At 56.2% G+C, this 13545-nt stretch overlaps 1 protein-coding gene across 6 annotated transcripts in view; it reads right to left on the bottom strand.

Moving 5' to 3' along the window:
• The window catches only part of MED24 (mediator complex subunit 24), a 31113-nt gene that overhangs the window by 615 nt on the left and 16953 nt on the right, over positions 1-13545 (bottom strand). For 3 of the 6 annotated variants that reach the window (XM_079799166.1, XM_079799167.1, XM_079799165.1), the window contains exons 6-26: positions 13087-13319; positions 12886-12942; positions 11386-11497; positions 11080-11230; positions 10691-10804; positions 10102-10149; positions 9608-9690; positions 9233-9319; positions 8680-8791; positions 7799-7977; positions 7236-7273; positions 6736-6818; positions 6050-6228; positions 5831-5930; positions 5323-5498; positions 2652-2916; positions 2141-2322; positions 1874-1964; positions 1492-1591; positions 561-641; positions 81-229 (exon numbers count right to left, since the gene is read on the bottom strand). In XM_079799166.1, coding sequence (XP_079655292.1) covers positions 81-229; positions 561-641; positions 1492-1591; positions 1874-1964; positions 2141-2322; positions 2652-2916; positions 5323-5498; positions 5831-5930; positions 6050-6228; positions 6736-6818; positions 7236-7273; positions 7799-7977; positions 8680-8791; positions 9233-9319; positions 9608-9690; positions 10102-10149; positions 10691-10804; positions 11080-11230; positions 11386-11497; positions 12886-12942; positions 13087-13319 — 2620 coding nt within the window. The remainder of the gene's footprint in view (positions 1-80; positions 230-560; positions 642-1491; positions 1592-1873; positions 1965-2140; positions 2323-2651; positions 2917-5322; positions 5499-5830; positions 5931-6049; positions 6229-6735; positions 6819-7235; positions 7274-7798; positions 7978-8679; positions 8792-9232; positions 9320-9607; positions 9691-10101; positions 10150-10690; positions 10805-11079; positions 11231-11385; positions 11498-12885; positions 12943-13086; positions 13320-13545) is intronic. The other 3 variants (XM_079799168.1, XM_079799169.1, XM_079799170.1) reach the window with 3 other exon arrangements.

Raw genomic sequence — 13545 nt, 5'->3', positions numbered from 1 at the left:
AACCCCAACCTCTCCTAAGCCATGCTGCCCCCGTCTGACCTGGAAGGTGGGCCGGCTCCACCCCAGACGGAAGTGCTCACCGTGGTAAAGGGCATGAACTGCAGGATGCTGCCCCGGCTGCCCTGCTCCAGGCAGTCCACACACTCCTCCATGAACCACTGCACGAACTGCGTGTGGGGGCCGGCAGTCCGCGAGCCCAGGATGGAGGAAATGAGCAGGAACAGGTTGGCTGTGTGCGGACGGGGAGAGCGCGAAGAATCCCATGAGAAGGGTCTGGGAAGGGGTTAGACTGGGAGAAGGTGGGACCGAAAAGGGAAAGGAGAGCAGTGCTGAGTGTCCCCCAAGATGGGGGTGTCATGAAGAGGAGATGTAAAAGGGAAACTGGGGGTGAGTCAGAAGAGGCACAGCCTGGGAGCCTGGGGGAGACGGGAGAGCTAGCAAGTAGGGGAGAAGGAGGACGGAGGCAGGGAGATGTGACAGAGCTGGCAGGGGTACCAAGAGGCCCTCTTTCAGCTGACAGGCCTGAACCCCGTTTCAGGAGTGGGGGTGGGAGGACTCACCCAGGACTCGGTTCAGTGGGTCTCTCATGTTAACTGTGTGGAGCTGGGAGGCTGACAAGGAGCTGCTCATGGACCGGTCGGCTGTGGGGCCAAGGGAGAGCGCTCAGGACAAGGCCCCTCTGCCGGGGAAGCCCTCACGCATCGGGCATGGAGGGCCCCGCAGAGGAGTCCTTGGGTCCAGAGTTACCGAGGGCCCCCAAAACAGAGATGCCCAGAGGAGAGGAGACAGAACTAACACTGGCCACACCGCCAGGCGCCCGGGGCCTCTGTGGGCTGCACAGACTCAGCCGCTTCAGCCTCGCATCTCCCTTTTCCAGACGAAGAAACCGAGATCAGAGATGCTAAGTAACTAGCCCAAGGCCAGAGGGTTTGCAGGCGGCAGACCGAGCATCTACCTGCTGCTCAGGCGCAGAGTTGGTTCCCTGGTCCCCAGAAAGCCTCAGAGAAATCTCTAGAAACGGCAAAATGCAAGTGCCACAGAAGGAGCCCTGGGCACGGACAGCGAGGGAAGTCGGGTGGGGAGGGCTGCTCTCCGGCAGGAAGAGTGGGGAGCAGCCCGAGTCCCAGCCCAGGCCTGCTCCAGCCTCAGGGCCTGTGTCGGGGGAAGGAAGGTCAGAGCTGGTGAGTCAGCGGCACAGACTGCCCCAGGCAGTGGACTCACTTGGTCCTTGTGGGAAGTAAGGGGCGGGGAAGAGAACCCCGTGCCCCTGGGCCTGTACCGGGCAGAAGAGCTTCCACCTGGCGGGAGGGACCCACAGCAACCCTGGTGTCTCTGGGGGTGGGAAACAGCAGCCAGGAGACAAAATGGGACAAACTCCTGCCCCGCCCCCTCTGACCGCCAGCAAAGATGCCTGCGCCGGGGCCTAGCGCAGCACACCCAGAGGACCGAGTGCCAGGAGAGGAGTCGCTGCCCAGCCCTGTCCACACTCACCAGGACTGGAAAGGATGTTGGCATCCTCCTCATTGGAGCTCAGGAGGCGCATCAGCTTCGAGGGCTGCATGTCATCCAAGGGGAAGAGGCTGATGTAGTCCTGGGGGTGGGAATTCACGGTTAGGGGGAGAGCCGAGTCCCCACGGGCCTCGGTCAGCACCTCCAGAGGGGCTCCCCTCCCGCTGCATCCCAGCCCTCTCCTCACCCCTCCAATCCTAGTGAGACCTGCTCACAGTCATCACTGCGGACGTGTGGCCGCCAGGCTCCCCGGAGTCAGGGAGCATGCCTGGCTGCTCGGCCTGGGAGGGCGCCTCTCACCAGAAGAGGCTCAGGAAAGTCTGCTCAACAAACCCGTGAATAAGTGGACGGAGGGACCCCCTACCTCGATGTCTTCCCGGTGTCTCTTCTTTTGGTGGGAAGACGCCTGTCCCTTGTGGGAGGAATAGGAACTCAGGGCACACCAGACGGCTAGCCTGGCAAAGGGTTCCAGGAAAAGAAGTAAAATTAGAGGGACCCCAAGGGGGGCTCTGTGCCCTTGGTGATCAGGTCCCATCTGACAGGGCCTCCCCACAGCCCCACTTCCTGGGTGACCCCAGGTAAGGCTGCCTGACTCAGGGCTACAGGGACAGGAAGCTCTGCAGACTCCTACTTGGCGAGCGCGGTGCCAGGGGGGTCCATGAGGCTGTGCCACTTGGAGGAGTCGGTGAGCAGGCCCGGCAGGATGTGGCCCAGCAGGACCAGGGTCACCGGCTGCAGGTCCAGGTAGAAGATGGAGTAGAGCAGCTCCACCGCCCGCAGCGTGTGCTCCTTCCGCGTCTCCTTTAACAGCTCCTAGTGGACGGGGAGGGGATTGGGAGCTGAGGGCTCTGACACCCCTGCCACTCCAGCCTGGCTCTCTGGGAGGGCATGCAGGGAGCCCCCGCTACTGCTCCATCCCTCCCTCTGCCCTGCAGCTCCCCAGGTGAGGACCAGCCTCTATTCTAAAGGAGCTTCTCGCAGCACTTTATAGACACTCTGAGAGGCCCGGCTGACCAGGTTAGGTGTTGGGAAGTCAGAGGATGAGAAAATGTCAGGCATCTTCTCAGGTGTCTCCTGGAGTCTGAGGACACCTGCTCCCCAGCTGGCCCATGTGTCTGGCCCACCCCCACCCCCCCAAGTACCTTAATCAGGTTGTTGCAGAACCAGTAGACGCCTCCCATGTGCAGCAAGGTGTCAAAGATGTGGATGGAGCGACTGTCCACCCATCCCTTCTCCAGCACCTTGGCAAATATGTCTGTCAGCACCTCCTTGATGGGTCGCTTAGGGGGCAGCAGGTTCCAGTAGGGCATCGTGTCCATGCCCGTGGACGGGAACTTGATCTGCGTGGCCGTCTGCTGCAGCACGTCAGCACACATGTGCTCCAGGATCGAGCTCATGATCACCACCCTGGGGGAGGGGGAGAGAACTTGAGGCTTGGGCAACAGGGGTTCAAGAGCTGGGGTGGGGAGGGCAAGGGAGGAAACTCCCAGGTCAGACATTTCCAAGGAGTTGGGTTACGGAAACATTCCTGGGTAATTAACCCCATTCTATGCTAAGGGAGGAGACAAGAGGAAGTTGGAAACCCCTAGCAGACCTGACCTGGCAGGACTCTCGCTGCTGGCACAAAGCCGATGGGGGGTGGGGGTGGGGGCGGGGCGCTTTCCTTTCCCAGGTTATCTAGCAATGTATTTGTATTTTCTCTCTCCAACTCCCCTCTTCCCCCAGGCCTGGCCTGCCAATCCCCTGGCATAAGTAAGAACAATCACTTCCCTCTGGGCTGAGTGCTTGAGGGGGGTCCCCACCCAGCCTGGGCCTCCTACCAACGTAAACTTCCAGGACCGGGGCCCAGGGCTGCCCCGCGGGACTCTTCCCGGCCCTCGGCCCTCGGTAGCTGGGCAAATTTGAGTGTGTATCCAGGAATTTTCTCGTGAAGAGTCTTCGACTCTGAATACAGACTGGGCCTGAGACTAACTGTTCCTGGAACGCCGGTGGCTCTGGGAAAGTCCCTGTGACTCTCAGAGCCACTGCTTCGACCTGCATGACGAAGCCACAGATTTCCCACTATTCCTCAGCAGACAGAGTCGGGGGCTTAGCGCGGAGAGCAAACACTCCATTACTGTGGAGGGAGGATGGTGAGGGAAGACAAGAAAGAGGCGAAGGGAAACAGGTGCGATTTCATAAGCCCTCCCAACCCCATTTCAGCTCGGTGTTCCACTTCTCCCGTGGACGGCATCCTGACGGCCACCTTGTGCATCACCTCATCACTGACCGACTGGTTCAGGCTCATGTTACAGCAGCGCTACTCACAACGGCCAAGAGGTGATCAACACCCAAGTGCCCATCGACTAATAAATGGACAGGCAAACAGGGAATGTATATACAAATAGTGGGATATTATTCCGCCTTAAAAAGGAGGACATTCTCACATGCTCTACAATGTGGATGAACCTTGGGGACACTGTGCTAAGTGAAATATGCCAGTCACAAAATGACAAATACTGTACGATTCCACTTACGTGAGTTATCTAAAGTAGTCAAATTCGTAGGAATAGAAAGCAGAATGGTGGTTATGAAAAGCTGGGATTGGGAGAGGGTGAGTTGTTGCTTAATGGGCACGAGTTTCAGATTTGCAAGATGAAAATGCTGGAGCTCTGATTTATAACAATGTGAATATACAGCTCTGGCTGGTTTCACTCAGTGATTAGTGTCAGCCTTCAGAACCCTAACCCAAAAAAAAAAAAGTGTCAGCCCTCAGACCAAAGGGTCTTGGGTTCGATTCCTGGTCAAGGGCAAGTACCTGGTTTGCAGGTTCGATCCCCAGCCCCGGTTGAGGCGCATATGGGAGGCAACCAATCAATGTGTCTCTTTCATATCCATGTCTCCCCCCCACTTCCCCCCCATCCACTTTCTCCCTCCCACTCTCTAAAATTCAATGGAAAAAATATTCTCAGATGAGGATTAACAAACAAACAAAAATAATCTCTCTTCCCACTGTTATATAATAAATGAATAACATATATATGGAAAATATATATATACATGTTAACACTACTGAACTCTACACTTAAAAGTGGCTAAAATGGGCCCTGGCCGGGTAGATCAGTTGATTAGAGCATCGTCCTGATACGCCAATGTTGTGGGATCAATCCCCGGTCAGGGCACATAAAAAGAAGCAACCAGCGAATGCATAAATAAGTGAAACAACTAATTGATGCTTCTCTTTCTCTCCCTTTCTCTCTCCAAAATCAATCAATCAATAAAAAATGGTTAAGATGGTAGATTTCAGAGTATGTATTTTTTTACCACAATAAAAAAAAGCTTCTTGGACAGGTGAATGGACCAGCACCACTGAACTCAACATGGCTGAAGTCGCCAGGGAGATTCTGGAAGCCTATGAAAAGCCAAGGCAGAAAAACATCACAGAAGACAGCCGGGTGGGGGGTGAGGGGAGTGGGCAGGGCCAAGGCCTGTGAGATCTACAGATGGGCTCACAGTTTCTAGACAGTAACGCAGCTAAGATAATGGCGTTGTTCTTGTGGCAAGCTAGTTCTCCAGAACTTGACCTCCTTGAGGGCAGGAACCATAGGTGTTTGGGGTCTGTATTTCTGGGCACAGCAGGTGCCAGATAAGACACGAAACTGCTGCTGAGTCAGTGAGTGAATACGTGACCAGGAATGTGAGCGAGCAAGGAAGTGAGTGAGCAAGTGAGCAGCCTGTCTGGGAAGGTTAAGAGGGGTCAGATATCGGTTCCTGGAGGTGCCGCTCCTCACCACAGACCTGCAGCATTCCGGAAGGGAGGGGCGGGTCACTGACCTCTCATTGTAGAACTGCAGGGTGTTCTCACTGTACAATGGCCCCGCCAGCTGGCGGATCATCTGCAGCGACTTCTCCCGCTCATCCAGCCCCAGCATCCGCACGTGGGCCACGAGCCAAGCCACAGCGCACACTGCCAGACTGCATACCTTCCCCTTGATATTATCTGTGATTTTCTGAGAGAGGGGAAACGTGTGACCGGGGCCACTATCTCCCCTTCCCTGCCTCTCACTTTCCACAGCCTCTGCGGGCAGCCGAGTGCAGCAGGCGAAGCTCTGGGCCACATTCCACACCTCTTTTCACCACAGTTTGACTTCCCAGTCACCTGGGTGGGACGGAGTGGCTAGGACTATGATTACAAGGAAGATCAACATCCACACAGGAGCTCCTGGCTTAAGGGTCTGTCTCCTTGTTCTTATGAAATATAACAATCTACCAAGGACTGGCTCTGTGTCCCAGGGAAGAGAGAAGGCTGCTGGAAACGGGGGGGGGGGGGGGGGGGGGCTACCTGGATGGACTCGAAGGCCAGCACCCCATTCTCCCAGGCGTTGAGGATTTCCAAGATGGCGGCTGAAATGCTGAGACAGGCCTCGTGCCAATTCATCTGCCTGCGAGGTCGGGCGGGGGGAGAAGAATCACCAGGGGAACGAGGGGGCGCTGGGGAGAGGGACCGGCCCCACCCCTACCCCCACCCCCGCCCCTGGGAGTGGGCGCCCAGGCCACTGACACCAGCTTCATCTCGGAGGAGTTGTTGAGCAGGGCCACTAGGGACTCCACTTTGGTGGAGTCCGGCCGGAAGCAGGGATGGTCAGGATTCAAGATTTTGCCCTCCTCGGGCATGCAGGTCTGTATCCAGGTCTCAAAGAAGGGCACCTCTGCCCCTGTGCTCGACTCAGACAGGATCACCTGGGAAAGGAGGCGAGTCACGGGCCAGCTGAGTGGGGAGCACATGCCCTGGGGCTCCCTGCTCCCATCTGTCCCCTGGAGAACAGGGACAAATCAGCTACAGGGGAAAGATGAGGGCTATGCTGCCACCTAGTGGTCAGGAATCGGGCACTGAAGGAGTTGGGATGCGACCAGGAGGGCATCTGTTAACTTCTATTAAAGTCTCTGGGTGGATGCCTGATTTCTTTTTTCTTTTTTTTTATATTTCTTTATTGATTAAGGTATCACATATTTGTCCTCATCCCCCTATTCCCATCCCAAACCCCTCCCCACACATGCCCCCACCCCCCTGTTGTCCGTGACCACTGGTTAGGCTCATATGCATGTGGATGCCTGATTTCTGCACCAAGAACCTGACAGGTGGGGCGGGAGGTGAGGGGTGACAGGGGGGAGAGATATTGGCTGTTTCCTTCCCTCTTGCCCCACCCACTCAGTGCCCCTAATCCTGCCTGCTCTCCTCTCACTCACCTCAGAGCCATAGGTCTGGGCCACGTGGCACAGCATGAGGAAGGAGATGTCAAAGAGCAAGGCTCGAACGGAGGCCGATTTGGCTGTGAAGGATGAGAAGGCTGACCCGCAGCCCAGGGCAGGGCCCAACGCCCTTGTCTGGGTCAGGAGGGGGTCAGGATTCACCTCAAGGAAGGTCAGAGCCAGTGTCTCCTTCAAAGCTCTGAGGCTCAGAATCCTTTTCTTGAGTCTCATTTGGAACATCATTCCTTCCTTGGAATCAGACTCCTGATACCCTCTTTCCCCCCAGTACCCAACCAAATCCTAAGGGGGGGCCAAGGGGGTGGTTGTAGAACCCTTTCCCAGCATCACCCTCTCTCAAGCCTCCCACAGGCTTCATGAGTCATCACTCAGGGGAGAAGAGCCTCCCAGGACCCACAAAAGGCATCCTCTTCCCTCCTGAGCTCCCCCCACACCCGCCTCAGTGCCAACCAGGCCTGGGATGCGCAGAGCTGACTTACTGCTTTCTTCACTGCCGTGTGTCGTGAATTCATTCAAACTGTGGAGGGAATGGAGAGAGGCCGCATCAACCAGGGCCAGGGCGGAGTAACAGCTGGGGATGGGGGCCCACACCCACCCCGAGAGGCACTCACTAGTCCCAATTACAGGTTAAACTTAAAATGAACACCATTGCTACAGAAAAGAGAACGTTGTTTTTAAAGATTCCCAAAACCTAGAGTATGGCTCACTGAATAGAACAATTTCTATAGATCAAATTCCAGGTTAACAAAAATAAGTCTACAGACTCGGAGAGCCCCTGGTTAACGCCTGGGCACACACAGAACCCCTCCGAGCCACCGTTCACCGCCTTGTCACCTCCTGGAACTCCTCCACGTCATCCTCAGCCGAAGAGCAACGAGGCTGGATGTCCAATGAAACGGCCCTTCCCCCACGGCCTCCAGCTGGAAGCTCTGCCTTGGCCTGAGCATCCTGGGAGACCCAGACCCCAGGGCCCCACCCCATCCTGCTCCTTCTTACTTCAGATATGCCTCCCCGGCCCTGGTCACAGCTCGGCCTTCCTTACTTGATGAATTTCCGGGCAAAGGACTTAAGCTTCCCCGTGGCAGCAGCTGCAGCCAGCAACAAGTCCAGACTCTTCCCAGACAGCATGTGGCCCAGGACCCCTAGCAGCCCCTCCGGGGACTTGGAGTGGTCTGCATCCATCGTCTGGGGACACGACAGGAAATCAAGTCCTGAAGAACACTGAAGACCCCCCCAGATACAGCCTAGCCACAGTCTCTCTCTCTGCATGTCTCCATTCAATGGTACACCAGGACCTGCAACTTAATCTACGTCTTTTTGATTCCAATCTGGAAAACAGTTTCTAAAATCTCATCCTTAGCCCTGACTGGTTTGGCTCAGTGGATAGAGCGTTGGCCTGCGGACTGAAAGGTCCCAGGTTCGATTCTGGTCAAGGGCATGTACCTTGGTTGCGGGCACATCCCCAGTGGGAGGTGTGCGGGAGGCAGCTGATTGATGTTTCTCTCTCATCGATGTTTCTAACTCTCTATCTCTCTCCCTTCCTCCCTGTAAAAAAATCAATAAAATAATTTTAAAAAATAAATCTTATCCTTGCTCTCCAAACCATCCCTCACAACGAAACTGGGACAAGGGTGGTAGGACCGGGGCAGGTGAGGTCCCTGCTGTGAAATTCTCCATTGTTTCTGCACAAGACGAGCTAAGTGAAAGCACCTACCACAGCGCCTGGCTTACAAGTGATGCTAAACAAATGTTAGTCTCAATGGCAGCTTCCCTTGCGTTCCCCCTTTCTCTACTTCCCAAGTAACTAAGTATAAAAGCCAGAAGACAGAGAGGCCTCTGGCCTCTGAGTGTTTATCTGGAAGTAGAGGGAAAACTGGAAAGAGGGAAGAGACGACCCTGGTGGCAGGGGAAGGGCGCTCTCACCTTGAGGATGTTGGTAACAGTGGGCTCCGCTCGGAGGATCAGCCCAGGGTTGGGCTGGATGTTGGCGTTTTCCCCCGATTTCTGCTGGGGGGCGTGCTCCCGGTCTGCTGCGCTGTGGCCACACCCAGTCGGCCCAGAAAAGAGAAGAGGAACAGAGACCAGTCCCTGCCGTGCTCCCTGTCCAGCCCCGGAGCAGAGGCCCAGAGACGGTGGAAAGCACAGGAGAACCTTTGGCGCCACGGTGACACCTAGGAAAGCGTATCCAATACTGCGATCGCTTCCTTCGGTCACTGGTCATTACACCGTTTTGAACGTTCATTTAAGATTGGAGGAAGATTGAGGATTTTGACTTGGATCACGAAGGAGGCTGAGAGTCAGAGCACAGTACCTCAGGGGGCAAAACCCTAGTCTGCAGAAACCAGTGTCTCCTGGCCCCAGGCCCCCGCAACCCAAACTCTAGACAGGAGGGGAAAGGCACCCAGGAGCCCAGTCTGGACAGGAGAGGGGGGGGGGCAAAGGGTGCTTGGACCGGCCCGAGGGAGCTCACACTCACCGCTTGGCCATCAGGTTGTTCACACTGGCCTCAGACAGAAGCCCCTGCTTCCGACATTCCTGAAGGAGGAAGTCCGTGAAGTCACAGCTGTGAGGGAGAAAGAGGATGAGGGGACTGGGCCCAGAGCAGGGATCCCCGAGGGGCAGGAGCAAGGGTCCCAGCCCGGGTCCTCCCTCCCTCAGGATGAAGAACGTCTGGAGGGCCAGAGGGAAGGGAGAGGGGAGAGGGGCTTGGGCACTCGGCAACTAAGCGGCGGTTGCCTCCTGCTCCTGCCCAGGGGGGTGAACAGTAAGACAGTCCTTTGAGGCGTGTCTGGCAGGAAGAGCAGTGGGAGAGCCCAGGACACTTCCCAGTCGAGGGCAGGGGAGTTCGTACTTGCAGCGCTGGTCAGCTTTGTCCAGCAAGGGTGTGAGCTTCAGCAGGAACTCAAAGGCACAATTGACATCTTCGGTAAAGTCCTAGAGAGCCAGAAATGCCATCTGGGTCCTCAGTCTTCTTTCCCACCCACAGCCAGCGTTGCAGGCTCACCAGGACGCCGCTGGATATAAAGCCTACAAGTCGGCCGTGCCTACCCACTGGCTTCCAGTGACTATGGGGCGGGCGGGGTTGGGGGCATCACCCTCCATGGCCACCCGGGTCCTGATCATCTCGGGCAACCCTGCCTCCTGAGCAGCTAGCTGCTTCTCTCTGGAGACTGGGTGCATGTGTGGTGCACACAGATGCTCAGGTACATACACACTCCCCTTCCCACAGGAACAAGGACACACTCCTGCCCAGTTAAGTGACCCTGCCCTTGCTCTTGCTTCTCCAGGGCAGAGACAAGGATCTACCTGCTCCTATGCTCCCTCCGTCTCATTTCTTCTACTCACCTTGTCCCCATGAGAGTATTTCTTCAACTTCACCAAAACCTGTGGAATCTAGAGGATGAGGCAGGGGGAAAACAGGAAGCACAAGTTCTTCTCTTCCACCCAGAACTGAAGGCACCCCCTCTGGCCCCTGCTCTGGGCAGAGAGACAGGAACACCCCTGCCCTGAAGGGGAAAGCATTCTAGAAGCCAAATCAGAAAGCAATGGTACCTACGTGCCCGGTGCCCTCAGCCTACAGGACACAGGGACCCTTCGTCGGCTGGCCCAACGAGGAAACGCCATAAGCAAAAGTGGAGTCCCCACTTCAAGGACCAAGGCTTACTTCCCTGGCTCCTGTGACTGCCCTGTAGGAATCTGGCTGAAGACGGAGCTGAAGAGCACCTGTGTGCTAACAAACAGCAGGAGCCTGCCAGCGAGCTAAATATGGCCCTGGGACTCTGAGAAAAGAATCGATGGGAACTAGTGCTGGGGGACCCGGCAGGCTGGGCATGACGCCAGCGGGGAGAATCGCAGGGCAAAGGCCCAGGGAGTCGCTGCTTTTCCCGAGAACCATCCCTAGACTGGCTCTCCTGCTGCTCCGGGTCCCAGGTACCTTGAGGAAGGTGAAAGCTGTCCACTTGAGCTCCTCCGTACCCTCGGGAGACTCGATGAGCCCCACAAGGCAAGCTTTCCAGATCTCCAGGACAAAAAGTGGGGTGGGGATATGCTGCGGGAAGATCCAAGGGCAAGGCATTAGAGGGGCCCCATTCCCCCTTCACCTCTGCAGGCCCCCGGGGATCAGGCTGGGTTACAGACTGGGAAACACAGGAACATGAGAGCCAGGGACGTGAGGTGAGATGGCAGAACCGTATGAGACAGGGCTTCACTTTCCACCATGAAGAGGAGAAACCCCATGTCCCCCAGAAGGACCAGAAGAATCCTCCCTCTTGCACACAAACGGTCACCGCCTGGGGGACAGAGAAGCAACTGCGGCCCGCCCACCTGCATGCGCTTCACCATCATCAGCTGTTCCACCAGGGGCTGGGTCTCGCCTGTCAGGTTCATGGTGCCCTCGAGCAGGACCAGCGCGTGGACTGTGGGGAAGCCAGTTTTGTTCGGCTGCTCCGAGTGCACGGACAGCATCATGGGGATGCTGAGAGGACAGAGACACAGGGGTGGGATCTGGTGAGTTGGGAAGCTTTGGAGAGCAGGGGAGGGCAAAAGGGTTGGGGCCAGGCACCACACGACCCACCCCCACCCAGGGCCTTCCCCTCTCCCTTCACCACCATCGGCCTGGGAGCTGGGTACCTCCTGATGAGAGTGCCGCACTGCTCAGCCTGGCTCCGGAGCTGGGGGTTGCTGAGATTGGCCAGGATCTCCCCAAGCTTCAAGAGAGAATGTTCAATAGCTGTCCAGGAGGCTGGCGGAGAAAAGGAAATGCAGGAACATGATGGGAAACAGAGGAGAGGGAGAGGGTAGCCCCAAACTCCTCAACTTTGGCACCCCCTGGGCCCACCAAACCACGCAAGGAGGCTTCCCCTGAGGGTGACATGGAGGCTGGGGGCCTGGGGCAGCATGTGCTGTTTCTAGAAGGAGGCTGCATACCAACAGTGAAGCCCCTAGAAACTAATCTCAGAAGCCTGACTGGTAGGGATGCGTACAGCTGACTTTAGAGACGCAGTGGCAGAGAGACAGGGGTGGGGCCGGGGAGGGGAGTCCAGAGGCTGGAACAGGGAGGTGGCCACAGGTCAGTTCAGGAGTGTGCCAGCCTTGCAAATAGCCAACACTCTCCAACTCAGTCAAGCTGGACTCCTACACCACCTCCCGTATCCTCCACCCGGTCTGGGCCTTGGCTCTAGCTGTCCTCCCTTCGGAAACGCCCCTCCCACTCATCACCTCGCCAACTCTCACTAGCCTTCAAGCCTCTGTTCAAGCCCCAGCTGCTTTAACAACTTACCCAACTGGTCCAACCCACTGATCTCTCCTAAATGCCCGAATTCATGGTCTACACTGCATGATTTAGCACTTAATTATAAGTCACTTATCCTAGTTATAATTCCAGAGGGTCAAATGATGAAGAATGGCACCAACTAGCATGGGGGAGGTGAGACCTGAGATCCATTAAGTTAAATATTCATTCATTTTGCAGCCAATAAACATTTGTCAAGTGCTCAAAATAGGTAAGAAACTGTCAGCACAGCCCGTTTTTACATCGTGGGCACCTTCCTGTACTTTACACAGGCAATAAAACATGTTTTGGAAAGTAGTAAATATACTAATCCTACAACAAGTCCTTCAACCAGGCCTTGAAGACCTGGAGGTAACCCATTCTAGGATTTTCACTGTTGGAGAAATATACATCCTCAGTGGTCCTAAGCCGCAGCAAGACTGCGGCCTTCGGGCCCCACATCCGGAATATCAGAACCCTCCCTCCCACTAGGCGATCTGTCTGATCGCAGACTCTGGAGAGTTCCAAAGTTTAACATGTGCACTTGAGTCGAGAGGTGTATGGCCCAGTAGGCCTGGCAGCAGACAGGCATCATGTCTAAAGGACGTGTTAGGCAATGCTCAAACACAGTCATCTGTTTTTCAGATGATCAGTAACATGGAGACAAACACAAGGTTGGATCATGTGCTTGCCTTGTCCTCTCATTTTTGCCAAGTATACCGCACACTAGTCTTGCTCCCCACTGGCATGTATCCTGGTTGAAGGCAGGGACCCTGCCACATGCTCCTTCAGCAGCCCCCCGCCCTCCCGCCCCCAGCACCTGGCAGAGTGCTGGGCATACAATAAGGCTCAGTAAATACCTGTTGGTTGATTGGCTCGGGTGCCACCCTGCCCAAGTCCCTGGGATGTATGCAATGCTTATGGGGAGAAAAAAAAGGAAGTGGGATGATTTCAGATCCTCCTGGAAAAAAGTGGGATGCCATCCTGCCTCTCCCCTCTCAATTACAGAACCGGATATGGGAGCAGCGGCAGGTGGGGCTCAGGGGGACGAGGGGACATACAGGCCTCCTCCAGCTTGGCGATGTGGAGCAGGGCCCGGTTCTTGGTGCTGCCGAGGGTCTTCTCCAGGCGCTGCAGGCACATGGCAAGCTGCTTCTCCCCCGCAGCTGGAGTGCCAGCCTCCAGCCCCTCCTGGAGCCGCTCGGCAGAGGCTGCAGTGCAGCGCAGCAGCCAGTGGAGGGCGCTGAGAAGGGCCCGGCACAGCCCGATGCACTCCTCCGCTTTGCCATGACAGCTACGGGAAAGGATGCGAAATCTGTCTCTGCTCCAAAGGCTGAAATCTGACCCACACCCGCGTTCCCCAGAGAGCCTGGCACTCCCCTACTAGGGAAGAGAGCTGGGAAGCTAGCAAAGTCCCAGGGAAGACAGCCCTGTTGGCTTCCACTGGACAAGATTTCAAATGAGCTACTCCAAATCGAGAAGAGGCATTTCTGTCCTAAGGACTAAGGAGAAAAGGATGG

Source organism: Cnephaeus nilssonii, assembly GCF_951640355.1.
Source record: "Cnephaeus nilssonii genome assembly, chromosome: 19".
Taxonomy (NCBI): domain Eukaryota; kingdom Metazoa; phylum Chordata; class Mammalia; order Chiroptera; family Vespertilionidae; genus Cnephaeus; species Cnephaeus nilssonii.
The sequence above is the reverse complement of the archived record's forward strand: the minus strand, read 5'-3'. Positions and strand labels throughout refer to the sequence as shown.